This window comes from Rhinichthys klamathensis, unplaced genomic scaffold (genome assembly GCF_029890125.1).
Source record: "Rhinichthys klamathensis goyatoka isolate OS25496 unplaced genomic scaffold, OSU_Roscu_1.1 h1tg000613l_1, whole genome shotgun sequence".
Lineage (NCBI taxonomy): Eukaryota > Metazoa > Chordata > Actinopteri > Cypriniformes > Leuciscidae > Rhinichthys > Rhinichthys klamathensis.
In genome coordinates, this window is record NW_026607066.1 from 16,544 (window position 1) to 42,734 (window position 26,191).

At 37.4% G+C, this 26,191-nt stretch overlaps 1 protein-coding gene across 2 annotated transcripts in view; it reads right to left on the reverse strand.

Moving 5' to 3' along the window:
* Window positions 1–13,390: 13,390 nt before the first annotated feature.
* Window positions 13,391–26,191, reverse strand: part of fgd5a (FYVE, RhoGEF and PH domain containing 5a) — a 48,551-nt gene continuing 35,750 nt past the window's right edge. The window contains exons 13-21 of one of the 2 annotated variants that reach the window (XM_056240781.1): window positions 22,601–22,684; window positions 22,398–22,477; window positions 22,212–22,305; window positions 21,309–21,446; window positions 20,393–20,495; window positions 19,650–19,786; window positions 19,404–19,505; window positions 13,787–13,941; window positions 13,391–13,657 (exon numbers count right to left, since the gene is read on the reverse strand). In XM_056240781.1, coding sequence (XP_056096756.1) covers window positions 13,621–13,657; window positions 13,787–13,941; window positions 19,404–19,505; window positions 19,650–19,786; window positions 20,393–20,495; window positions 21,309–21,446; window positions 22,212–22,305; window positions 22,398–22,477; window positions 22,601–22,684 — 930 coding nt within the window. In that variant the 3' untranslated portion in view covers window positions 13,391–13,620. Of the gene's footprint in view, window positions 13,658–13,786; window positions 13,942–19,376; window positions 19,506–19,649; window positions 19,787–20,392; window positions 20,496–21,308; window positions 21,447–22,211; window positions 22,306–22,397; window positions 22,478–22,600; window positions 22,685–26,191 lie in introns of both variants that reach the window. The other variant, XM_056240780.1, reaches the window with a different exon arrangement.

A 26,191-nucleotide genomic window follows, 5' to 3' on the forward strand; every position in this document is an offset into this window, starting at 1 on the left:
TGACACGTTTCCAGCCAGAGGAGGAAAAACACTCGGCTGTAACGTTACCGGTCGTTGTTATATTATTAATTTACTACAAATATGCTGCTGCTAGTTCAGACACACATGTATTTTCCTGTTGGTTCTTTGCAATGTTAATAAAATATATTGTACGTTAATTCTTTATGGGTCATTACTTTCTACTTTTAAAGCAAAGTATTTATAGTCACACACACACAAAAAAAAGATTCTGATAATCGATTTAGCATCGAATCGCAGCCCTCTGAATCGTAATCGAATCGAATCGTGAGGTGCCTAGAGATTCCCACCCCTATTCCCGAGCCTAATGGATCTTATGTTTTTCAAGCCCATTGTGCATTAGGTCTTGAGGAACAGATGGACACCTGTGTGTGGGTAACTTTTGTTTCAGTTTGAGGTTCACTGTTCTCGATTCATATGTACTGTAGATATTATTAGATCCTCTCAGAATTTCCATTGTAGAACTTCAATGACCACTTTATATCATGCTTCAATTAAATTTGTATCATTAGGGTCCATTAACTGATATATAGAATTATTTTTAAAAATATAAAAATATTCACATTTAAGCCGTTGGTTCGAATAGCATGACCGACCGTGATTACTTGCGGCCTTGTACTTGCAACACGAACACCTTCATTTCTATGAAACAACGATTCAATAAACAAGACGTCAGTATTGAGCAACTTACATTTTAGACACAATTTCCAGTTATTTTTATTAAAAAAATAATTTAATTAAATTAAAAATTTATTTTAAAAAAATTAAAAATAATTTCCAGTTATTTTTGCTTCGTCAGTTAATGTGGGAAAAACGTTTGCTGCATCTGGAAACACATACTTCCCTATACTGTAGTGGGCGAAAAACAGTATGTGGTAAAAAGAAGTATATCTATCACAGTACTCATAAAAGAGTAGGTAAATAGTTCCCGGATGACCTGCTTCTTCCGGCGAGATTTTGAAGTGTGCATACGATGGACACTTTACTATCCCATGAGGCCACGGGAGAGGATTTGTAAATGGCAGTAAATTGTATAGGTCACATGATAATGACAACATGGCAAATGTATGTCCAGATTACATTCATTCATACTATATAGAACATACTTTTTAGCGGTCATGAAGTAATTACTTATTCAAAATCGGTACCTACTCAAGAGATTATGCGATTTCGGACGCAGATCAACTGCAGCTGTTTTATACGCAAGAACCAATGAGGTTCTGAAGAACCTTGCTGCATCCAAAATCGCATACTGTATAGTACTATACCGCATTTGATTTGAATCTATATATAAAAAAATTATATTGTACGAATGTAAGTACTGTATATGAATGAAATTCAGACGTGCCACATCCGCCATGTTGTCACTGTCACATGCTCTGCTGGCATACTGTTTTTCACATGCTAGTAGGGAAGTATTTGATTTTGGACTCAATGCCTCACCTCAGAATCTCACCTGAAGTATGTCATTCAGGAACCTTTCACATACTATTTGTGAATACTCTGAATTCGGACACTGTTTTCATGTACTGTTTTTTGCCTATATGTTAGGGAAGGAGGCATATTCAGATACAGGGAGCCACTTGTTTAGTTCGTGAATTAATCTGTGTTTTAAATCGTTTGAGATTCAATTAAGCACTCTTAAAGGGATAGTTCCCCCCAAAAAGAAACTTCTGTCGTTAATTACTCACCCTCAAAGCCTAAATTAAATCTGTCCATCATATAAAGCGATCAAGTCTCTTCAAAAAAATTGGACTAAAGTGCTCAATTCATATGGATTAGTTTTATAATCTCTTTATGAACTTTTTGAAGTGTCAAAGTGGTAGTTGCGTAGCTGTCAATGAAGAGACAGAAAGCTCTCAGATTTCATCAAAAAGATCTTCATTTGTAAACAAATGTCTATAGAGAAGCGCTTCCTGGACTCAAGTGAATAAGTTTGAGGTGCTCTTTGGATAGAAAAAACATGTAGAAATCATCAGGAACATCCAAGGCACTCTCTTTAGAAAAGTTAAAAAGCCTTTATTTCTATGGCTTGGTCATCAACACTATTAAAACACTCCGACACGTTTCAGCATACAAGCCTTCGTCCGGGAGTCACTTGTGTTCTTGAGATTTTCATTTGTGTTCCAAAGATGAACAAATGACACGAGGGTGAGTAATTAATGACAGAATTTTTATTTTTGGGTGAACTATCCCTTTCAAGTAAATGTCTTGTAACCACCTACGGGGGGTAGAAAGAGTCACTGAAAAACTGTTCCTGAGAAAATTGAATGCACTTTATTTATAAGAAGTCCGCGACTTGACTGAAGGGTCGGGGTGGGTGGTCTCTGGGTCTGTAAAGATTGAAGGGTATTTATAGAATTTCTTTTACAGTAATGATGTCAATTGTTCAGTAACCTATTAAATGAGGGATAGGCTGTCGTTGTATATACAGTACTGGTTAGTTGGTCATAGTACAGACACTTGAAGAGAGGAAGAGGAGACATAAAGGCAGTTTGTTCTTTATGTTGAATGTCTCTGTGTCTGAACTTGGTTATGAGCTCATTTTTCATCAACCTGTACACGTACTTCGCCACAACCGACATGGTAACAAAAATGCAGTCCCCGATCTAATAAAAATGACATTTCAAGCAATTAAATGCTTCGAATTTATCAATTACTCTTTCATTAGTGGGTCAGGGGAACTCAAGGGAGTGTGGCAACTAGAACAGTCCCATTTCTATCTCACTTTCCTTCTTTAACATCCTTTTTCTCTTTCTTGCCATATCACCACCTTCATTACCACTTTATTGTGATATTCCCTGGATCCTCTTTTTCAGTCTTCGTTCCTGTCCTTTGCTTTCTATCTTCTTTTATATCCTTTGTATCCTGTCCTGGATGACCCAGTAAAGCTCAGTCTAATGAAGTCTACTTAGTCCCGACAACAGAGACTATTAATGAAATGTTTGCTGATCTGGCATCAGTACTGTGCTTTTTCTCCTACAGCTTTATAGTCTATTTAAGTTTAGAAAACTGATCAGTGTCAAACAGATCAGTGTCAAAATAACAGAGGGGCCTACAATAGCAGTGCGTCATTAATATTTCAAAGGATGAAAAGAAATAGGGCGAAATGTTTTGTGCTGCTTCTTTTTTCTGTCATATCAATTATTTATGCATTCTGCTGCTTAATCAACCTCTCTTATTTGGCCGAAGTGCCACAGACCACTTTATTAAAGCTAATTATCTTAACCTAGTTATATCGCATTACTAGGCTGCAGTTTGATAATAGAGCTCACACTCAGGAAGATTATTGAGATAATGATGAAAGGGTTACACATTTGACTTGAATAAGCACCCTATATCATCATCACAGTTACGTCGTCCGTTGCTAGGTTTGATCATATTGTAATGAAATAATCTGTATTATTAATCAAAGATCCTGATAACAGTAGGATAACGGGGAGAAACTAAAATGGTATCGAAACCTGACCTTATATTTAGTACCACATCACAGACTAAAAGCGTGACTGGTTGTTCGTTGTTTAAGTATGTGTCGCCCCCTAGAGGCTGTATATGAATAGCTGGAAAGTCTTTCAAATTAATACATAGATATTGTATAATAATTAATATATTTATCTTTTATACTCTTTATTTTCCTTTATGCGGGGTCTTTGTTTAATAAAAAAAAATGCATTGAGGAAAGGGGGATGGTCGTCTATAGCCGTAGTTTCCAAAGTGGGTGCCTGCAACTGGCTAGGGTGCCGCAGAATCTCAGCTTTTTTCCAATTTAAACAGCCTAAAATAAACTATCCTACCATATAATAATTTTTTATAGCATATATTTAAAAATGTATAAAACATATGAGGATGTCCAAACGAATATAAATAAGCGAAACGACAATGATCTACTTCAAATATATTTAAAGTTTAAATCGCCCGCTCCGCTCAGCTCCGCCCTCTGTAGTGCGCGCTCAATTTTATATTTCACGACAGGATAGGGCAAATATGGAGTTAACGTTAGTTCTTATTCCTGGCATAGCCTACGTAAAAAACGAAAAAGGGAGCGCCTGTCATTGGAGCACGATCAAGTCGCACTACCATCAATCTAGCAGCTACCCCCGTATCAAGAGCCTGTGCTCGCAAAAGAAGGCACATGTATCCAATTAAAATGCCCGCGAAGCAGTTCCATGCACAGATATTTTTGTTTCATTTTTTTAAGTTATAAGGTCAGGGTTAAACAAAGCAAATGAGAAACTAAAGAAAAAAAATAATTGGAGTTGGTTAGCTATTATTTAAAGAGTTAAGTATCGATCTTTAAATGTGTTTTGTTTCAATGATTCGCACATAAAGTAATTGGTTCAAATTACTAACTGAAACAATCGTTGTCATAAAAATACACTTGTCTGTTAACAATGAGTTGACAGTTTGAACGTTCTTGTTCACTTTTATTTATTTTGAAGATCTGAGGTGAATTGTTGCTTTCAGTAGGCCTAAGGCTATAAATAGGCTACACACCAAATGATATTCAAACTCACACAGACGCTTTTATCGTTAAATAAAGCACATAAACAGTAGGCCTACCTGAGATTATAATACTTTCTGTTGTTGTTCCAGCCGCGACGTCGCCGAAAAATAGAAACCGTTTCTAAAATAGAATCATCGCTTGTCGCCGACTCGCCGTCGCGGTTGGTTAGGACCATAGACTGTAAGGTTAGGACACGGATGTCTGTTGTGATGCACTCATAATAAATTCATGCTGCTGTTTATGCTTCATTTGTTGTTTGCTCATCTAGATTTAATTTTATATATGGGTCAAAATCACTATTAAGTGCCTTTGGTGTCCTCATCAGAATCACTCAGTCATCATGAACATAATGGAAAATAATGAAATTCTGAGGTTTTATGATAAATTAACAAACATTTACACACATAGAAGTACAATGATACATCTCTTGAAATGTGTTTTTCTCGTTTTATACCATTTTCTTTGACTGGATATGTGACTTCTTTGGCATGATGTGTATAGTCCAGTCATTTTAAGCCAAAATGGGGGTCAACCTGAACAAATTGCAACAGAAGCAAACTCAACTGATTTTGTATCCTCAATATGTCCTGAGTAAGGAAAAAAAAGCCCCGAAGAATCCCATTAGGGGAAAGTTTAGAAAAAGACCCAAATATATCCCATTCATACGCCTATTCATTCTTTTTCTCACGTGAAAAGGGTAAAAATTTTAACCTTTAGATATCATCATGAAAATCACTGAGTTGATTACTTAGCCTACATCAAGACAAACACAAAATGTATTACAAGTTTATTAAAATTGTTTGTTAACATGGACAAATGGTGCGTAATCTAATTACATATGTGCTAATTTGCATAAATACCCTAACAGATCTAAACATTGGTAGACAAATAAAAACAAATATATAGCAGGTGAAAATGTCTTGTAGAATTTTGTTGACATATAACAGTAAGCTATTTACAGTTTTTCTCGATTGTTTAAACACTATAACCAGGCTTTTGAACTAAAATTTCAAAACTATAATGCCATTTATCAAAAAGCACACCCATTTCACTGAACTATAAACACTATTCCCCTGTTTAGACACATTAGTCAGATTTGTTGAACTGTCAAAGCAAAACTCTACACACAAATCCCTTCATTTCTCATTGCCTACACCACGTGGTCATTTAGAAAGCACTAGCATTCAATATTGTTCACTCAAGTCAGCACAGTTTCAGCTCAGTTAGCACACAATTACCCAGGTGAAAACACTAAGAGTCAAAATTGAACACACATCAGTCAGATCCTTCAATAGATAGATAAAAGGTTATACAATATTTTATAAAAGATAAAAATCAGTTTACTGAGTTTTGGAACAATGGATCCACAGAGAAATTAAGCAATATGTCGAGGAGGGAGAGGAAGAGGAGGAGGAGGAGGAGGAAGAGGAGGAGAAGGAGGAGAAGGAAGAGGAAGAGGAGGAAGAGGAGGAGGAGGAGGGAGAGGAGGAGGAGGAGGAGGATGAAGAGGAGGAGGAGGAGGGGGAGAGGAAGAAGAGGAGAAGGAGGAGGAGGAAGAGGAGGAGGAAGAGGAGGAGGAGGAGGGGGAGGAGGAAGAGGAGGAGGAGGAGGGAGAGGAGGAGGAGGAGGATGAAGAAGAAGAGGAGGAGGGAGAGGAGGAGGAGGAGGAAGAGGAGGAGGGAGAGGAGAAGGGAGAGGAGGAGGAGGAGGAAGAGGAGGAGGAGGAGGAGGGAGAGGAGGAGGAGGAGGGAGAGGAGGAGGAGGAGGATGAAGAGGAGGAGGGAGAGGAGGAGGAGGAGGAGGGAGAGGAGGAGGATGAAGAGGAAGAGGAGGAGGGAGAGGAGGAGGGAGAGGAGGAAGAGGAGGAAGAAGAGGAGGAGGAGAAGAAGGAGGAAGAGGAAGAGGAGGAGGGAGAGGAGGAGGAGGAATAGGAGGAATAGGAGGAAGAGGCGGAGGAGGAGAAGGAGGAGGAAGGGCAAGAAGACAAGCAGTCTTGGATGAAATTCAAGCCACTTTAGTTGGCCATGTCCTTGTCCATGGTATGACTATGAGGGAGGCTGGGCAACGAGTACAGCCAAATCTGAGTCGCTTCACCGTCGCCTCCATCATCAGAACCTTCAGGGAGGTGTGGTGGCAAACACATTTCTATCACTGAATAAGAGACAAACATTTCCAATTGTCTTTGATGAGGTTTATGTTCTTGCAAGAAAAGGCCAGCAGTCGTACAGTCACACAGAGTGTGTGTGACAGTGAAGGGAGGGCATCCTTTCTCCTTTATAGTCTTGACTCCCAGAATGTTATCTTTCTAGGCCAATGATGGTATTTCAACCATATGTGGAACATTCTTAGACTTGTTCATCATATTGTATCCTTGAGTGGAGGCATACCAACACTCTTTACCATTCCAATACAATTCCAGATTTGAATAAGGTTTGTGTGTGCTCTTTTACTGTCATATGATGCTCACACACATCTTACGTAAGAGTAGGAGAGAGGAAAAAAAAGATTAGGGCGGGCGGGGAACATGCACAAGCAACATGAATTACCAGTTTTGGAAATGTTGTTTTGAATTTATAGCACCAGTGTGTAAGACTATGTTGTAGTGTGTGTATTTTTGAGGGCTTGTGTGTCCTGTCTGAGGGCAAAGTTTGGTTTTTCAGCAAGAGTGAATGGTTTTGAGTGTAGAGCTTCATTTTGACCTGAAAATAGGATGTTTGGGGAATTGGGTGAGACGTTATGGATTTGTGTTTACTGTTTTGAGAATACGAGGCATAGTTTCAAGAAATGTGTTTAAGCAATCGAGAAAAACTGTAATATTAAGGTCTAAATGGACCCCATTTAGGCTACCCATGAACATTAATGCAGGAAGAAGTACTTTAGAAACCAGCCTTTATTAATTATTATGGCAGAGATGGGGTTTGGGGCTGGGTCAGTGGGACTGTTTCTGGGGGATGAGTCTGAGGGAAGAACAGGAGACATGGGTAAGGAAAATGCAGAAGACAAAAGGTAGGTGAAATAAAAAGTGTCTGGATCAAAAAATCTAATTACATATCACTGATTCTTGAGAGTCGTGACAAAACACGTTTTAAAAAACTTTAAAAAAAAATACACACTATATCAATTAGAGTTGTATGTTTCTGCAGAGAAAGGTCTTAGCTATTTAACCATGTAAAGGAACAGGTTCTAAATAAAAACACATTTTTAACAAATAAGCATGTTTCCTTTCAGAACTGGATTTGTGTCAACTCCGTCAAACACACTAAAAAGTATACAATTTTAATTCTTCCAATCCAAAAAGAATAAACATTTCTGAAGTAAATTGTAATAGTGTTTAGTTATTCTGATATGTAAAAAAAAAATACAATATATAAACTTAAGTTGTGATTTCACAATATTCTGAAAACTCAGATTTCTAAATATTTGCATTTCCAAACTTTGATTTTAATTTCAATATTGTAAAAACAAATTCCTTAAATAAATAAAACATAAGATGATGTAGATCAGATGGTCCTTTATTACAAAAACAACATAAACTGAAGGAAGAACATTTTCTTCCTCAAAAAATTTACAAAAACATACATCCAACGCTGTTGATGAAGATCTAACGGTGTTGATGAAAAACTGACGGTGTTGATGAAGATCTGACGGTGTTGATGAAAAACTGACGGTGTTGATGAAAAACTGACGGTGTTGATGAAGATCTGACGGTGTTGATGAAAAACTGACGGTGGTGATGAAAAACTGACGGTGTTGATGAAAAACTGACGGTGTTGATGAAGATCTGACGGTGTTGATGAAAAACTGACGGTGTTGATGAAAAACTGACGGTGTTGATGAAGATCTGACAGTGTTGATGAAAAACTGACGGTGTTGATGAAAAACTGACGGTGTTGATGAAAAACTGACGGTGTTGATGAAGATCTGACGGTGTTGATGAAAAACTGACGGTGTTGATGAAGATCTGACGGTGTTGATGAAGATCTGACGGTGTTGATGAAAAACTGACGGTGTTGATGAAAAACTGACGGTGTTGATGAAGATCTGACGGTGTTGATGAAAAACTGACGGTGTTGATGAAAAACTGACGGTGTTGATGAAAAACTGACGGTGTTGATGAAAAACTGACGGTGTTGATGAAGATCTGACGGTGTTGATGAAAAACTGACGGTGTTGATGAAAAACTGACGGTGTTGATGAAAAACTGACGGTGTTGATGAAGATCTGACGGTGTTGATGAAAAACTGACGGTGGTGATGAAAAACTGACGATGTTGATGAAAAACTGACGGTGTTGATGAAGATCTGACGGTGTTGATGAAAAACTGACGGTGTTGATGAAAAACTGACGGTGTTGATGAAGATCTGACGGTGTTGATGAAAAACTGACGGTGTTGATGAAAAACTGACGGTGTTGATGAAGATCTGACGGTGTTGATGAAAAACTGACGGTGTTGACAAAAAATATGTGTGCATTGTGATTATTGAACAGATGTGCTCTTTAAACTACTAAAACTACTCCTTGTTATTAGAGTATTGAACTTACTGTAAAGCAAACTATAAGCACATACACCGTTTCCAACTATTGTAAATTACACCGTTTCCAACTTAAAAAAACAAACAATAAGGGAAACCAGGGGCCCTCCTCCCCCTCTGTTTTCATCTACCTCCCCTATACCACTTCCTCCTCTACTTTTTCCTCATCCACCTCTTCTCCTCTTCCTTTCCTCCTTTGTAAGTAGCCATTTTACTTTAAAGGGTGTGTGTGTGTGTGTGTGTGTGTGTGTGTGTGTGTTTGGGTGTGTTGGATGTGTGATTGGCCTGCACTGCCTACTTTATACTGGGTGTGATCTTAAATTGACATTCCTTGACAACAATACTGCACCACACAATCTGTAGCTTAGAATCAGGTTCAATTAGCTTACTTAAGATTTCATTTTTGTCTAACCTGCGCTTATGCCTTGAGCAGCAGGCGTCGGACATGCGTATGGTTAAATAATGTAATGCATGCTATGTATGTGCATTTATGTGTAAATAAAACCCTGAAATAACAGTTTAACCCTTCACTATATTCACAAATAATATTATATTCGCACATTAAGAGGTTATTGGTGGATTTGTCAACTCCGTCAGCTTATAGGTCAACTCCGTCAGACATAGAACCTGACGGAGTTGACATCTGACGGAGTTGACGTAAGGGGATGTATTTTCCCGCCAAAACATGTATTGTACACTGCATCTAGGTAGTTTTTCCTCAGTTGCTAGCTGTCCCAATAACCTCACTAAAATGCTTAAATTCAATCCACTATGGTTTAAAAAAAGTATCTTAACAGAAAGATGGTATTGACATGGTGCAGCTGTGACCAAAGGAATATTGGCATTGTTTGTCTAAAATATCAAAAAATGTAAAACGTACCAGAGCATGTGAGGTAGTGCTGCATTCACCACAGACAGGGAGATGAAAAGGGGTCCTCAAGGATATACCTGACCATGCTATTTCCTGATTTAAAGAGCTTTATGGAAAAAATCTGATGGAGTTGACAGAAACTGAGGACACAACTTTAATAGGCAGATATTTATAGAAAATATTGTTTGATGTTCACTGCATGCATTGTTTTTTATATTTATACCCCTTATATTTTATTTGATATATATGTTTTCACAATTGTAGAGCTTTTTAAAAGTTTTTTGGGATGGTTAATATTGTAACCTCTTGCTGAGGACAAGTGCAATAACATGGACCATCTAACCACAGACCATACATTTAAACAACTTTTCCCCAAAAAGACAAAAAAGTTTCTTCTAAAAATCAGATAGGTATACAATTCCTTTAGATTTAACTTTGTAAGTATGTCATACATGATGAATTTCTTAATTTTTGCTATAAATTAGACATGTTTTGTCCCGAATCTCAAGAATCAGTGATACACAATGCACTCAATGCCCAAACCCCATCTCTGCAATAATAATTAATAAAGGCTGGTTTCTAAAGTACTTCTTCCTGTATTAATATTCATGGGTAGCCTAAATGGGTTCCATTTAACTTTAACTTTAACTTTTACTGTTATATGTCAACAAGATTCAAAAAAAAAAATTCACCTGCTATACCCAATGTTTAGATCTGTTTGGGTAATTATGCAAATGAGCTAATACGTAATTATATTATGCACCGTTTGTCCATGTTAACAAACAATTTAAAAAAAACTTGTAATACATTTTTTGTTTGTCTTGATGTAAGTAATCAACTCAGTGATTTTCATGATGATATAAAGGTTAAAATTTTTACCCTTTTCACGTGAGAAAAAGAATGAATAGGGGTATGAATGGGATATATTTGGGTCTTTTTCTAAACTTCCCCTAATGGGATTCTTCGGGGCTTTTTTTTTTCCTTACTCAGGACATATTGAGGATACAAAATCAGTTGAGTTTGCTTCTGTTGCAATTTGTTCAACCTTTTTTCATAAAATGACTGGACTATACCTGCTCAGCTAACTTCAGTGGGTGTAAAAAGTGGTGAAATGACACAAAATTTAAATATTTTTTTTAATATTCTTATTTTTCAAGAAGTTGTTTGATAGAACAAGTCAATTTGATCTTTTATATGCTATTTTCATAATAATATTAAACATGTATGTGCATTTACGTTTAGTTTAATTGGGTTGGGGTGCCATGGGGGAAAATGCTACAAAGGGGTGCCATGCTTTCAAAAAGTTTGGGAACCACTGAATAGGGTCTATGCTGGGGAATATTGAGCCTATATGAATATGGAAACAAATGACTGAGAATGAATAGGGGAGAGTGGGGTAAGATAAGCCCGTGGGTAAATTCACCCCTTAATCTTGGCAACAGTACACTTTTATTGTCATGTGAACATATATTTTGGAACCACCCATCATTTGACCAGATTGTGAAAAAACACGGTGTGGAAGGCACACATTTACTTTGAAAACTGTTTTTGGCTTGTCAAAGTAAAATTTTAGCATAAGAGATGTAATGGCTGTTACATCAAAGCAAATTTGTCCAGGTCTAAAAATATTCATGATCCATATGGGTGATTTAGCCATTCAAATAATTTAGCTAAATATTAGCCTGAATCGATAAGCTAGCTAGTTTTGTACAAAATGGAAGCTATGGTGCAAAGTGAGCCAAATGCTGTGGGGTAAATTGAGCCTGCATTTTAACTTACCCCACCATAAGGCAGTTAAGTTAAATCTCTGAAGTAGCCTATAAACTGGTATAATTTCAATGTAATACATTGATAACTGCTTTAGTTTATCTTTTTTTTTTTTAGTTTAAGTTTATTTGATAGGAACAATGTACAATTACACCAAATACTAGAAGATGCTATTTCACCAGATCACAATATAATCATATATATATGTATATATTTCCATCTGTAGTCCATAGTGGCCTATTATGTATTGAATCAATTAATATATATAGTCAGTTTACACCCAGATGGTGCAACTTACCCACTGACTAGGATCAACTTACCCCAAACCTGGGGTAAATTGAGCCACATGAACACTTTTTTTTTATAAGCCATATTTTTAAAACCCTTCGTCATAGATGTATTCTGATCATTTAAAACGATTGTAAACATCCTGAAATTTCTTTAGATACTTTCATTGTACTTCTGCATAATTTTCTCTTATCTTGAGGAGCACATAAATAAATAAAAATGGCTCTTCTCACCCCACTGTCCCCCTACTGGAGTTTTTTTCTTCTGTTTTACAGAATACAGCATTTTTCAAATGTAACATTCAAAGACAAATAAAAAACGAACATGTGTTGCTTGGCATTTTAGAAATATAGAAACAGAAAAATGCTCAGTTATGCAGTTTCTTTCCAGAGAGATGAATAGCCTATATAGGCTACAACAAAACTCACCTCAACACATTCAAAAATGCAGGTTTGAGCGTTTATATGATGTTCATGTTTTTAAAAAACTGACATTTTTAAACATATTTTTGTGGAATAATGCGGCTTTCGACGATGGCCCAATTTCAAAACTGCTTAAGGTCGATACTCTACATAAAGCAGTTATTTTTAATGAAACGTTCAACCGACACAGATGTATACTACAACATTTCCATACTGATTTACATCGATGTTTTACTGGACTATGCCAAAGCATGCGCTGTGGAAATGCATGCGAATATGAACCATACGCTGTTATTTATCACAAATTCATAGGCTATAGGATCATATTAAAGCTAATGTTTACTGTGTTATGTTTATGATGTCAATGGTGGCTAAAGTTAGCACAGCTTCACAATAGTAACAACAACTGTAGTGGTATTCTAGCTAAAACAATGTTTGCCATGGTAATGTTTGAAAGGGTACAGAGTCAGATGTAAAATAACTACCAAACGTGAGGATAAAAATGAATCACAGCAGATGATAGCAATATCTTAATATAGCTGCAAATTAAATATATTACGGAATTGTAAAATGTACAGCTCGTTCCAGTTAGGCTATACAATTCTATATCAAATCCATATATATAATCACATGATGTCATTTGTATATAAAACATTGACTTTTTAAATCTGAGATGGTAGGATATGGCATGCTAAACATTCAGCCGTTTAATGAAATTAACAATATATTGTCTATAACAAGCCTGTATTTGCTTAATCATACTCATCCAAACTATAACAAATGCCTTGTACTTAATTTATTTTTAATTTTACAATGTATAAAATGACAGCACTGAATTATATCTGCATATAGAAAGGTAGTTACAGTTTCTAAAAAACGAACATTCTCCTTTATTCGACACACACGAGTAGTTTCAGAACAATCATTCACTGATCTGCACTTTGTTTGTTTACATTTGGCACTTTTTTAATTAGTCTGTGAAGTAGGTGAGGCACAGGACAAACAAACACCGAGCATGACATGCCTTGTGTGACTGTCCTTAAATTCAGCAGCCAAAAAGAAGATAGAGATTTAAAAAACGAAGGTATTTGTGGTGTGATTCCGCTGGTTTCTCAGGCACAGGTGACTCTGATGTCATAGGTGTAAGCCCATAATGGGTTTAGCTGTCTGGGGAACCCTGCCCAGAGCCCTTTTGTCATCTGGGCAGATAGCTGGATACTATAACACTGTGGCCTCTTCCATAGCGTTTACCCACCTGCAAAATAACAGTTTCTTTAACATATTTCTGTTGATTTCATTTGTGAATAAACAATGCATCATCTCAGTCTGTTTTCTCTAAACGTGTGGATATTTGGAGTGTTTTCATGACTCTTGTGTGTCATACCTGCGTGCAGTATGCTGGTCATCTGCTCTGAAGGTGTAATACAGAGTTTTTTTATGGTAGAGCTGGAAAACATTGTCCGTGTCTTCCTCTTCTGATCGATCAGACAGCTTCACAGTAAAACCCTGCAGAGGAAGACTTTCAGATGCCACTTTATCCTGCAGACACAGAAGAGAAAGACAGTTCAAATATGTGCAGGGGGTTGTATGCTACATGGTACTAAAAAGTATCATTATTTTGCATATTTCAGTACCTGACCCATGAAAAATGTGCTTTTACAGTTCAGTGAGTCAGATTTTTTTTTTTTTAAATGTACTATTTAATAACGCTGAATAAATAAACATTGTTAATAAAAAGAAGTGTTTCTTGAGCACCAAATCAGCATATTAGAGTGATTTCTGAAGGATCATGTGACACTGAAGACTGGAGTAATGATGCTGAAAATTCAGCTTTGATCACAGGAATAAACTGGTATTACACCTGACATATGGTGTCCCCCTCACTTCTGAAATGATGGCTATGCCCCTGACCTGACATCAGTAATGATGCTGAAAATTCAGTTGTGCCCTCCCAGAATAAATTGCACTTTAAAATATATTAAAATAGAAAACGGTTGTTTTAAATTGTAATAATATATAACAATATTACTGTTTTTACTGTATTTTTGAACTTTATTTATACTCCAGGTGATATGTGAAAATTATGTTCACTTTTTCATAAAAGCATGAAACTTAGAACACATGTACAGTTTGCGGCCCTGGACATTGTCAAAAATGGAGCCACTTACAAAATTCCACATTCCATTCACAGACAACAGAGTCCCGTCTGTGAACACGGGAAATCCCGCAAAATCTCTTGCATCAAACGTGACTTTAAAGTAAACAAACATAGCAGACAACTGGCACAAAGTAATGGTGCTTATAGTGTACGGATTGCTTTATAAGCCAGGGACACACCAAGCCGGCGGTCGGCCGTTGGGCAGTTTTTGAGGGTCGGCCGACTTAGGTTTTCCGTTGGCTCTAGTCAACACAGTTGGCTTTCATAAGCGCTCGTTCTTTGACGTGGGTTGGGTGTGTCCCTACCCTTACAGAAAATGTGCGGGGGGAAAAAAGTTAGATGGAATCGTGGAGATGGTGTGAACATGAACTTTACATGTTACAGCATGAGCTGGAGGTGAGTCTTCCTTCAGCTCGCTTTCTGATTGGGTATTGTTTCGTTTCACGTGATAATCTTCACAGCATGCGCGCGTTTGTCCTCGGGGTTCCTCCAGCACAACAGGATTTCTGATTCGATTCGAGATTGGGGCGGTTCCGGCATTCTTCCGAGCAGATAACACACCTCACACCAGAGGAAAATCTGATAAGATAATTTGTAGAACCATCAAGATAATCGGGACTTTACCTGGCAGAAGGGGAGAAATTGGTTCAAAATCACCCCAAATATCTTGTAGTGTAGTGTGTACCAAGTGATGAGTTTGAGAATACCATGGAGCTCAGCAGTAAGGGTGTCTCTGAAAACTGACATCATGAACAGGCCAAAAGTGTCCAGCTGAAATTCAAGACATTTGAGTTGGTTAACGTGATTGAGGAAATGGGAAACCCCTTCGCGGAGGACAGCAACAACCTTCTGAAGCTGAACTCAAGAGAATTATCAGACAAAGCTGTTGTGGATGCTGTTCGAGTTGCAGAGGATGGACCAAGACAAGAGCAGTACAAACTCTTTGTAGCAGAGAGGATGCAGGGCACAAAACGGATCACTGTCCATTTGAAGAGGAACAAGCTCCCTCTTTTTAAAACAGCTCCGATAAGAGGACAGTCCCAGACAAAACTTTTCCAAACTCTACATTGCCTGTCAGACCTGTGATGGGAACCAAGAAAACTTCTTCAAAAACGGAAATCAGGCCTACATTCCATCACTCTCACTTCATGGTGAACTACGCTTGGGAAACAAGACTTTATCTGCCTGGGAAACGGTATAAGCAGTGCCCCAGACAGTGAGGTCTAAATATTATATGGGTCAGCAGTCATCAACATGCTGAAACCAGGCGTAGCTAAAACCTTCAATTAATTTTCCAGCAAGATCTTCATACCTTATATTAAAGAGAAACTTGAAATGGTTAACGGACCCAATCATCTCACCCACAGGAATCAGATCAGATTACACCTTGCACACATGAAGAGGCACATACAAGGACGCTACTCCATGCGGTGGATGCCACAAGAAAAGGATTTAAAAAGATCCCCCAGGGCACTGTGGACTAACTGTTGTGGTTCTAGCCATAGCACACGTGTCAGAGCTGGACATTAAGGAGTTGTGGGTGGGATTTAGGACTGGCAAGAACTTCAGATACAAGAACATACCTGCCCATGAGATTGCCAAGTCTCTGGGTCCTGACAAATCCAAGGCCCTTCCTGTGTTCCATGCCTTCACTGGCTGTGACACAGTCTCTGAATTTGCAACCAGGGGCAAGGCGGCAGTATGAGATACCTGGAATGCAGATGAAATTGCAACATAGGCCTTCATGGCTCTGTCAAAGACTCCAAAAAGCATCCCAGAGGAGGTAATTTCCATTGTTGAGGTCTTCACAATTCTCCTCTACGATCGCATCAGCAGCCAACTCAACATTGATCAAGCTCGTCTTGAGTTGTTCACAAAGAAAGGAAGGAGGAGTGGAGCAAATCCCCCCAACTAAGGATGCACTTGTGGAGTCAAGTCAAGTCAAGTCAAGTCACCATTTATACAACGCTTTTTACAATATAGATTGATTTAAAGCAGCATTACAGCGATAATAGGAAATTCATTCAACAAAAATTGTTTTGGCCGTACAGCAGCTCTAGGAGTAAATCATTGTCCAGTTTAAGTAAGTTTTTTATTGATTCATTTCCATTGTAAAAATCATTGGGTATTAACTTAGGGGCCGCTTACACAACAGCGTTCTCAACTGAAAACAGAAAACCCTCAATGCACTCCAGCCATTCATCCACACGACAACAGCGCCCTGGTGGCCCGAAAGAGCAAACCCCAAAATAGGTTTCAGAGTGCAAGCTCTTTAAAACGAGTTTCGAAAATGATACCATTCTCATTTCTGCGTAAACTTCAAAAACGTAAATCGGTGAAAAAGGCGATGCACATATGCACATGCAAATTACGTGTTCGGTCCACAGGCATGCACGTTTGAATGCATTGAATGCGCGGACCATAGTCTTTGTTTACAAAGTGCAGCACCTCAAAAGAGCAGTATACCAAGGACACTGTTGGAGAAAAGCACCTGAGGTGGCACCAAATATGCCATCTCCAACAGACTGGGGTTGGATGGACCCAAGCGATTGGAGACCATTGTGGTCAACTCTTCCACAGGCAAGCCAGTCCATCCTTAAACTCTAAAGTTGTGGCTTCAAGAAAGTCTGCCGTTGGCATTGCAAATGCAAAAAAGCCTCCTTAAAGTGCACAGCTCTGTGTCAGTGTGGAGGAGACTGTGAACAAACAAACAAACATTTTTTTAAGTAAATCTTTGTGTTTGACGCATTCTTTTTAAGCTATGTTGCTAAGGTCATATTGAATATTCTACTCTTTACAGTTACTGTATTGTCAAGGTTAATGAACAAAAGGATTAAGCTTTTTAAACTCTACACAACATGCATGCAACATACATGATATTATTAAGTCTAGCCTAGGTTCTCAGATACTGTGATTTCCTTTTCACAACCCTGAATTCACCATTAACTATTCACCTGAACAGTTATGATGTTGTATATGATATCATTGTAATCCTTGACCATCAAAACAGAGGTAGACATAATCGTTTCTGTGTTATCATGTTTGATTCAGGAGATATGATACAAAATACATCATTTGGTGGAAAGTAAAATGGCCTTTTTGAGATGGCTCCAATTCTGAAAATGTTCAGGGCCCCAAACTGTACAAGAGTACCAAGTTTCATGCTTTTATGAAAAAGTGAACATACAGTATCACCTTAAAATTGGCACATATCACCTGGACTATTAGTAATGATGAAACATACCAGAGGCTCTCTTATCAAAGCCCAAATTTTGGTATCAATCCAACGCACAATTCATTCACACTTACAAGTTCACACTTACAAATAATCAGATAGAGTAAATAGTATGCTTATTTGGCGTGCTATCTGAGGAGAGGTGTCCAAACTCTCTATTTTGGCCTGAACCCAGAGTACTCCCCCCGGGTCTTTGGTAAGGATAGTAACCAGGCAAGTGTGGGGAAACTGTCGAGGAACATAGGTGAATCGGCTGCATATATAGGCCTCCTCTCAAGCTGATTGGATAGATTATTTGAATGCGTTGCTCCCTAATGCAGTTTGTTCACTAAAATATGGGTCACTAAAGACCCGGTGAAAATAAAATTGTTTAAAGCTGCAGTCCGTATCTTTTCCTCTTTGTCGCCATCTCTCTGTTCGAAATCTGTAACTGCAGTAATTTGCGGAATTATCATCTTTACGTGGGTTGTAAATCGGCATGAAACAGCGCGGATGAACACAGTGTTTTGAGGCGAGTGGTGCTGTCAGTCACCGCGCTGTGTGGATACTGTCATACAGAATCACAGATTCACTTTTTGAAAGTTTGACCAACATAAGAATTTTCATAAGAAAATGTCTTCTGAACAAGTAAGTAAAATCCATTTTTGTTCTGACCAACTAAGGGGGAAAAAGCATTCGACATGATAAGCTTCGTTAGATTTAATCAACGCGATTTACAGCAACCGTGCAATATAGCCTACTTTGTTCTCAAATTGTTCATGTTAACAACATCACATCAGCATTGCGTGACTAATGTTAAATTTAATGTGTTTTATGGTTACCTGTGTAGTTCAGAATTCATATTCTCCATAATAGCAAAACGAGAAAGGCACAACAAAGGAAACTCCATAACTGTGTGAATTAAGAAAACGTACTGTTACACGATTGAACTTTTGAAATGTCTTACTTGTTCAGCAGAAAAAAGCCGTCTCTTCTTCCGTTTTGAACCCCTTCAAAACACGGAGTTCACGCACTTTTCAAAAGCCCCGCCGATGTTTAAATCCTTGTGTTCGCATGAGACGGTTTCTTTCTCTTTCTCTAGCCACCTTAAATCCGAAGTACGAAGTCTTTTGGGTTTTATAACTGCTGAATCTCCAGTTGACACTGATGATTGTTGTTTGGATCTTTCTGGATGCCATAAGTTTAATTATGTAAAGTGCTGCGAGAAAAGCCTATACATCTAAACATCTCGTCACGCGCAGTATAGCCGGCTAGCCGAAACTCCTTCTTTATGTGTACGGGTGTGAGGTAATGATGCAAAGACATGCTCGAATTTCCCGCGGAAACCCACCAGTACCACTGGAATTAAAATCATTATTACAAGCTAACTGTTTTGAATCTAGCTAAGGCAAGCAGATAGTTTTGACCACTGGCAGAATAAGTTTTTTTTAATATAATTATTTTGGATTATTTTTAACTTAAAAAAGTTACGGACTGGAGCTTTAAAAAAAATATGATAGTGATTGTGATGTGTGCATATGAGTGTTTGTGTGCACGTAATCTAGTGTCTGTGCTGGTGTGGGAGACTCTGGGTCCCCTCACCTCTCGTGCTTTAAAGGTGTAGAGCACCTTGTCTTTGAGCAGAAACCACAGCCTCTTCCACTTCCTTTTGCTCTTTTTGCGCCTTTGCAGACTGCCACTGATAGTGGACCCCTCTGCACCCACAGATACCTGCACACATGGAGTATTTTTATATACATTGTGTAATCAAGTTTTAGACAAAAAAATTCCATAAAAGGATTCAGATGTGGAAGTGAAGGAGCAGGGGAGAGTTTGTGTGTGTGTGTGTGTGTGTGTGTGTGTGTGTGTGTGTACCTGTGTGAGAGCTGAGCTGCTTTTTCTGTTCCTCCACAGGCTGGGTGGCTGTAGGCTCTGGAACACAGCAGAGAGAGGCCTGCTGGCCCTGTTTGTGCGGGGACTAGCGCTCCCACATGATCCAGGAATATTACCACCTACATTGACATCATACACTGACATTAACTAGACAGAAATCAAGATTATTTTAAATGTTTCAAATGGAAATAGCATATTTTGTTTAAACAATCAATTGCAGATGAATAATGATGAATATTGAGAAATAAATTTAATTTTGGATAATATAAAAAAAAAAAAAACTACGTTTTAAAGGGATAGTTCACCCAAAAAATGTTGTCTTCACTTACTCACCCTCATGTTGTTCCAAACCTGTATCCATTTTTTTCTTCTGCTGAACACAAAATAAGATATTTAAAGAATGTTCTTGATCAAACAGTTGATGAGTCCCTCCACTTCCAAAGTAGGAAACAAAATACTATGGAAGTCAATGGGTGCTGTCAACTGTTTGATTACCAACATTCTTTAAAATATATTATTTTGTGTTCTGCAGAAGAAAGAAACTCAAACAGGTTTGGAACAACATGGGGGTGAGTAAATGATGACAAGATTTTCATTTTTGGGTGAACTATCCCTTTAAAGGGTTCAGATTAGCATCCAATCAAAGTGATCAGTTTAGATTAACAATTTCTGTAGAATTTCTAATCCTAAATTGCATAACACACTGCATAATTTTGCAGTCTTACCCCTCTTCCTGAGCTCAGCATAGCAGTGATCACAGACCTTAGCCATCCTATCCTTCAGGTACTTTAGAGGATACCTGTTCCGCGAGCAGGAACGACACACAACCTAAAAATCATATGAATAAAGAAGAGATGCTAATGTCAATAACTAGAAAGTAGGGTGACAATTTAATGCTGATATTTAGTATACACTACTTTTTAAAAGATTGGGTCAGTAAGATTTTTAAAAAACAATTAATACATTTATTCTGCGAGTATGCATTAAATTGATCAAATATGACAGTTAAGACATCTATAATGTTACTCATCTTTTTTGTTTCAAATAAATACTGTTATTTTGAACTTTATATTCATTCAACATTTTAACAAATGTTTTTGAGTACCGCATTTTATTTTAAACTTAAATAATATTTCACAATATTAGTTTTACTAATATTCACACTTAATCTGTTTTAGTTAGTGCTTTATTTAGATTTTTTATTTTTTATTTATTTATTTATTTTAATTGAACTTTTTTATTATTTTATTAATTATTAGCTTTTCCCCTGCTGTTTCTTTCCAAACCCTAGTATGGGAAACCCTGATGTCATGTAATGTTTAATGTACTTCATGTTGTTGATAACAAAAAAAGGGAATAGTTTTCCTTTCTCTTTGTATTTTTTATCATTATGGTACAAGATTATACTATTCAAACCAATGTTATAAAAAAAGTTAGGTCAAAAGACATCTAAAAGTAATCAAAAAGTAGTCAGATTATACTACCTAAGATGTGCAATGTAATAGATTATGATAATAACTGTGCACTATAAAGTCAACATATTACTGTGAATCAACTAAATAATAAACAAAACTCTTTCCTGACACAAGAGGGAGCTGACACTTCTTTTAACTGACCAAATACACGTTACAGATCTTTTACCTTTCCACATGCGTTGCAGTGATGCCGTCGCAGTGTTAGGCTGAAGTCCGACGTGCAGTTCATGCACATCATCACGTGTGACACAGGAACCAGAACAGGAGCAGCCTCTCCCAGAGACATCCATAACTTCTCTCTCGCCTGGAAACATGGACAGTGATAGCGAATGTGATATTTTAACACATTTCATTATTTAGGTACTTTACAGAGGACCTATTATGCTTTTTATACATTTTAAACTTTCTTTAGTGTGTAATGTTGCTGTTTGAGCATGAATATGGTCTGCAAAGTTACAAAGTCACTGAAAAGGGAGTTATTCTCTATATCAGTAAGCACTGATTCTGACCTCCCTGAAACACCTCGATTGTAGTCTTGAGTTTTCTTCTGGGAACGCACACATCACAGGCATACACAAAATAAGCCGGGGTGAGGCCTGGTTGATTTGCGTTAGTAGTGTGTTGTCGCCATGTCTAAGAGACGCTGCTTTTTCCGCCCTGGATCTGGATCTAACACGGTTAAGGGCGTGATATTTCCAGACAAGCTTGAAGCATTTGACCAATCACAACACACTAGTCCAGCCAACCAATCAGAGCACATTGTGCTTTTTAGGCAGAGGGGCTTCATAGAGAAAGGAACTAAAAAGAGTGTTACCGACAGACTGGGAAAGGTGCTGCAACAATGTAAAATATGTGAAAAATAATGTTTTTTGAACAGTCAAGCATGAAAACCTATTTTAGTAGACCCCAAAAACAAAAGCAAGACTTTGTAAAAGGGCATATTATTAATACTGAATACTAATGCAATAAACAAAAGCTTTGTGATGATGTTCCTTCTGTTGCTGGTTTTATAACTGGACCATACTGTAGATGTTTTTATGGAGGCAGTGTAGGTTATATATCCTCACACCTCACTAGAGCAGCTGAAGGTATTGAGGCCTGCAGCGTGATCCGCTATAGCCCGGCTCAACGTGTGGAACCAGTCTTCTCTCTCTCCTAAAGAACTATCAGAGACAGAAAGAAGCCATGCTTGAAGTGACTGAATGACAGTGGATATCAGTAGACACATGCAAAGAATTATGGAAATGCTCATTACCTTGCTGAGAGGGTGATGGTAACCTCGCTGACTTCTATTCTGAGCGTGTTGAGCACATTGTCTATGACAGGTTTACTGACCTACAGACACATGAAAACACATACATTTGAATCACACCTCATCTAATGGAGTCAACCATTTTATTTCTTAGTTGGATAAACAAAAAAATTAAACTGATCTTCTGAGAAGTGCTGCTTTCTTACCTTCATTCCACTTAAAGTCAGTGTGTTCTTTAGCCTGTATTTACCATCCTGCTGAGGGTAGGTGTACAGCATCACGTCATTCATCTGCAACACACACATTCACTTAGCTAAAATGGGACAATTCCAGAGATTTATACTTTTTTTTTTTTTTTTTACTTTATTGTTAAACCATTCCCCTCCCTCTTGCATCGACATGCTACTTTACTCGGACATACATCACACTAGGGAAAAGAAAAGAAAAGACTGTTACAACTTCTGTTTCATGCTGACTAAATAACATGAGTGTGATGTGGAGAGCTTTATTATTTAACTAACATGATAATCTTTAGATTAGATATTTCAATTATTTCATTTTAATTAGAAATATAAGCATCATTATTACTACTATAGGCAATAACAATACTATAACCCCTAATCTTATATATGTGCAAAAGTAATAGTGATGCTTTCCTTCTATTATTCTGTTGTGTTTATTTTCACCACAAGGAGGCAGTAAAAGCTTTTAAATCAGTGGTTCTCAACCTGTCCACACCCCCCACTACCCTATTTAAAGGGGCACTTGGCAACTATTTCAACTTAATAAAACCGTTTAGAAATCATCTGAATGGTTCAATAACCTGTTCTGGAGAGAATGGTGACTTTGCCAACCAACCTTGCAACATGGGGACTAACGTCCCGGTAAGTTGGAAATAGAAGTCTCGTGAGAAGCGAGATTGAGCGAGAACGAGCGAGCAACACGAACTGCTTTACGGCAATTCGACATAATTCTATGATACTGTGTGTATGATGTATTACCCACTCGGTAGACATAGCTCCACACGATAAAGTTGGCCGGCTCCGATAATAACAAATGCACATGACCAGCGGTAGAAAGCGGGAGGAAGGTGCCGCAAGTGAGTTTTTTTATGACAGTGTTGTGAAAATATATGCCGCACAGATGTAGGGGGAGCTCGATGAGAAAACATGCGACAACAAAAGTGAAAATCAGCGAAGAAATGACTAGAGTTGCCAAGTGCCCCTTTAAATTACAGAAATTAAGATTGCCCATAGATTACAATAACAATAACACTTTTTTTATAGAGTCCTTGTTACACATGTACTTACTATAGTTATAACAGTAAACTATGCATAATTACAACCCACTAATCCTAACCCTATATCAAGTTCAGGTTGTGAATTAATATTACTCAGTACTTATTTGTATAGTTACACTGTAAGAGGGACACCTTAAAATAAAGAGTAAAAAAACTAAAATAATTAAAGATCATAAAAAATAAAACAAAATTAGAATGACCTTTTTGTTGTGTAGCTTATTTTAGAGCTTGTTTTGTCTTATTTTAAAACATTTTAGTAATCTTGAGGCTTCGTTTGAAGTTTGCTGAGGCCCCCTAGTGGCCCTGGATCCTTGGTTGAGAATCACTGCTTAAAATAGCTTTCACACAATGTATTTCATTCCTGCCTTTGCAATACACATTCTTCCACAAGTGTAGCACGTTCGGTTTCAAGAAAGCAATTCACATGTTCAATTCAATAGGTTGTGTATTATAAAAACAGTTTATGGGATATTTTTCTGCGCTTCAGTCCTGACAATGAAGTAGCCGTGATAGGAACACAAGCTCACGCCCACAAACAGACAAGCCCTAAAACTTCAAACCATTGTGTTTGCTTGACATATAAAGCTCCAAACAAAAGTGGTGACATCATCAGATATGCAATGTGCGTGCCCCAAACATCCGCAGTTCACAGGCAAGGTCCAGGAATTCAGTCGGGACGCTCCTGAGAAAGGCTTTTTTGGGTGGAGGCAACAAGACAGGGACAACAAAAACGTCAACACTAACAGCCACAACAACCCCGAAACAGCTGAGATTGTAATGGACACAACAATACTGTCCTTAACGAAAATGCTACAGATTCTCATGTAACTAGTGCGCGTGTCCCTTGAGACTGGACCAACAAACAACTGGTCCTATACGTAAAACCTCCATAGTGATCTGATATGATTACAGTAGCCAAGGTTCTGAAAAAACTGCACCACAATGTTACTTAACTAAAATTGTATAAGTCTCACACAATAAAGCTTATCCCAGATGAATGTCACAATAGGATTCCTATAACCTTTGAACAGTGAATTTTACTCTGACTTTTCCAGTTGTTTATGATAACTGGATAAGGATTTTTGATCATTTTATGGACATATTTTTTTATGTCATGTAAAATTCCTTGAAATTAGTAGCTTACACAAATTACAAATAATAGTAATAAAAACAAAATAATCGTTTTAAATCACTTTTCCAGGCCTGTAAATCCAGTTATTTTAGTATTATTTATATACTATAATAGAATTGTTCATATTTTAAATGTTTTTACAGTTTTAGTAATTTGATGTACATTTTATTTTGTAATATTTTTATTTAGCTTTAATTTTTTTAAATTAATTTTAGCACCAAAGCAGCATTTGTAATATTCATTTAAGTTTTACTTTTTTATCTAATATTTATATTTTATTTTATTTCAGCTTTATTTCAATGAGCAAAAATGACGTGCAACACTGTAAATCACAAAATTAGAAATTCCCTGACATGTTTTCCATGATGGTGTATTTCTGAACCAGAGGTAGTTCTTCAAAGACACTGACAGCTTTGAGTCTTCCCTGTTGTAGGGAAGAAGTGGCAGATTAGTACAGGCAGTGATGGGTGGTTTTAACGGAGGAAATGCCCCTCGAGCATCAGTGTGAGAGTAATGGTTTGTTGGCGGGATTTTTGAGCCGATTCACTTATTACTCCATAAATTAAATCCAGATCTCAAAGAGGCATCATTACAAGAGGACCCTCTGACATCATATTACACCCAGTCAGTGCTGGAGTCTATGACATCAGTCACGAGCTCTCATAAAAAAACATCAGTCAGAGCTTGATCGATTCAAGGAGCGCAAGAGAGCAGGAAGGAGAGAACAGCAGCAGGAAAGATGAAAGAAGACCATGAAAAAAGCCACCCAATATCTAGGGTATTCAGAGCCAAGAGTGTCACGAATTCAGAAAAGTTTCCTGTACGTATACGTATTTTTGTTGTTGGCAAGTGCAGTTTTGCCAAGAGACTAGGTCATCTCGTATATGACGTTGTGAATCACACAATGCACAATTTGTCACAAATAATCGAACTCATGACTTTGGCATTGCTAGCACCATGCTTTACTGTTTGAGCTATAGGAAGCTCCATGTAATATCTTGAAATATTATTACAATTTAAAATAACTCTTAATATAGTTTAAATTGTACTTTATTTATTGTAACTTAATTTATTTCTGTGATGAATTTTCAGCGTCATTATTCCAGTCTTCAGTGTCACATGATCCTTCAGAAATCATTCTAATATGCTGATTTACTGCTCAAGAAACATTTATTATTATTATCAATGTTGAAAACTCCTTAATATTTTTGTGGAAACCATGATATATATATTCAAAACAAGAAAGTTCAAAAGAACAGCATTTATTTAAAATAGAAATCTTTTGTAACATGTTACTTTTAATTTAATGCATCTTTGCTGAAATAAAGATTTGTACTGATAACTCAAATTATAGTGCATGTTGAC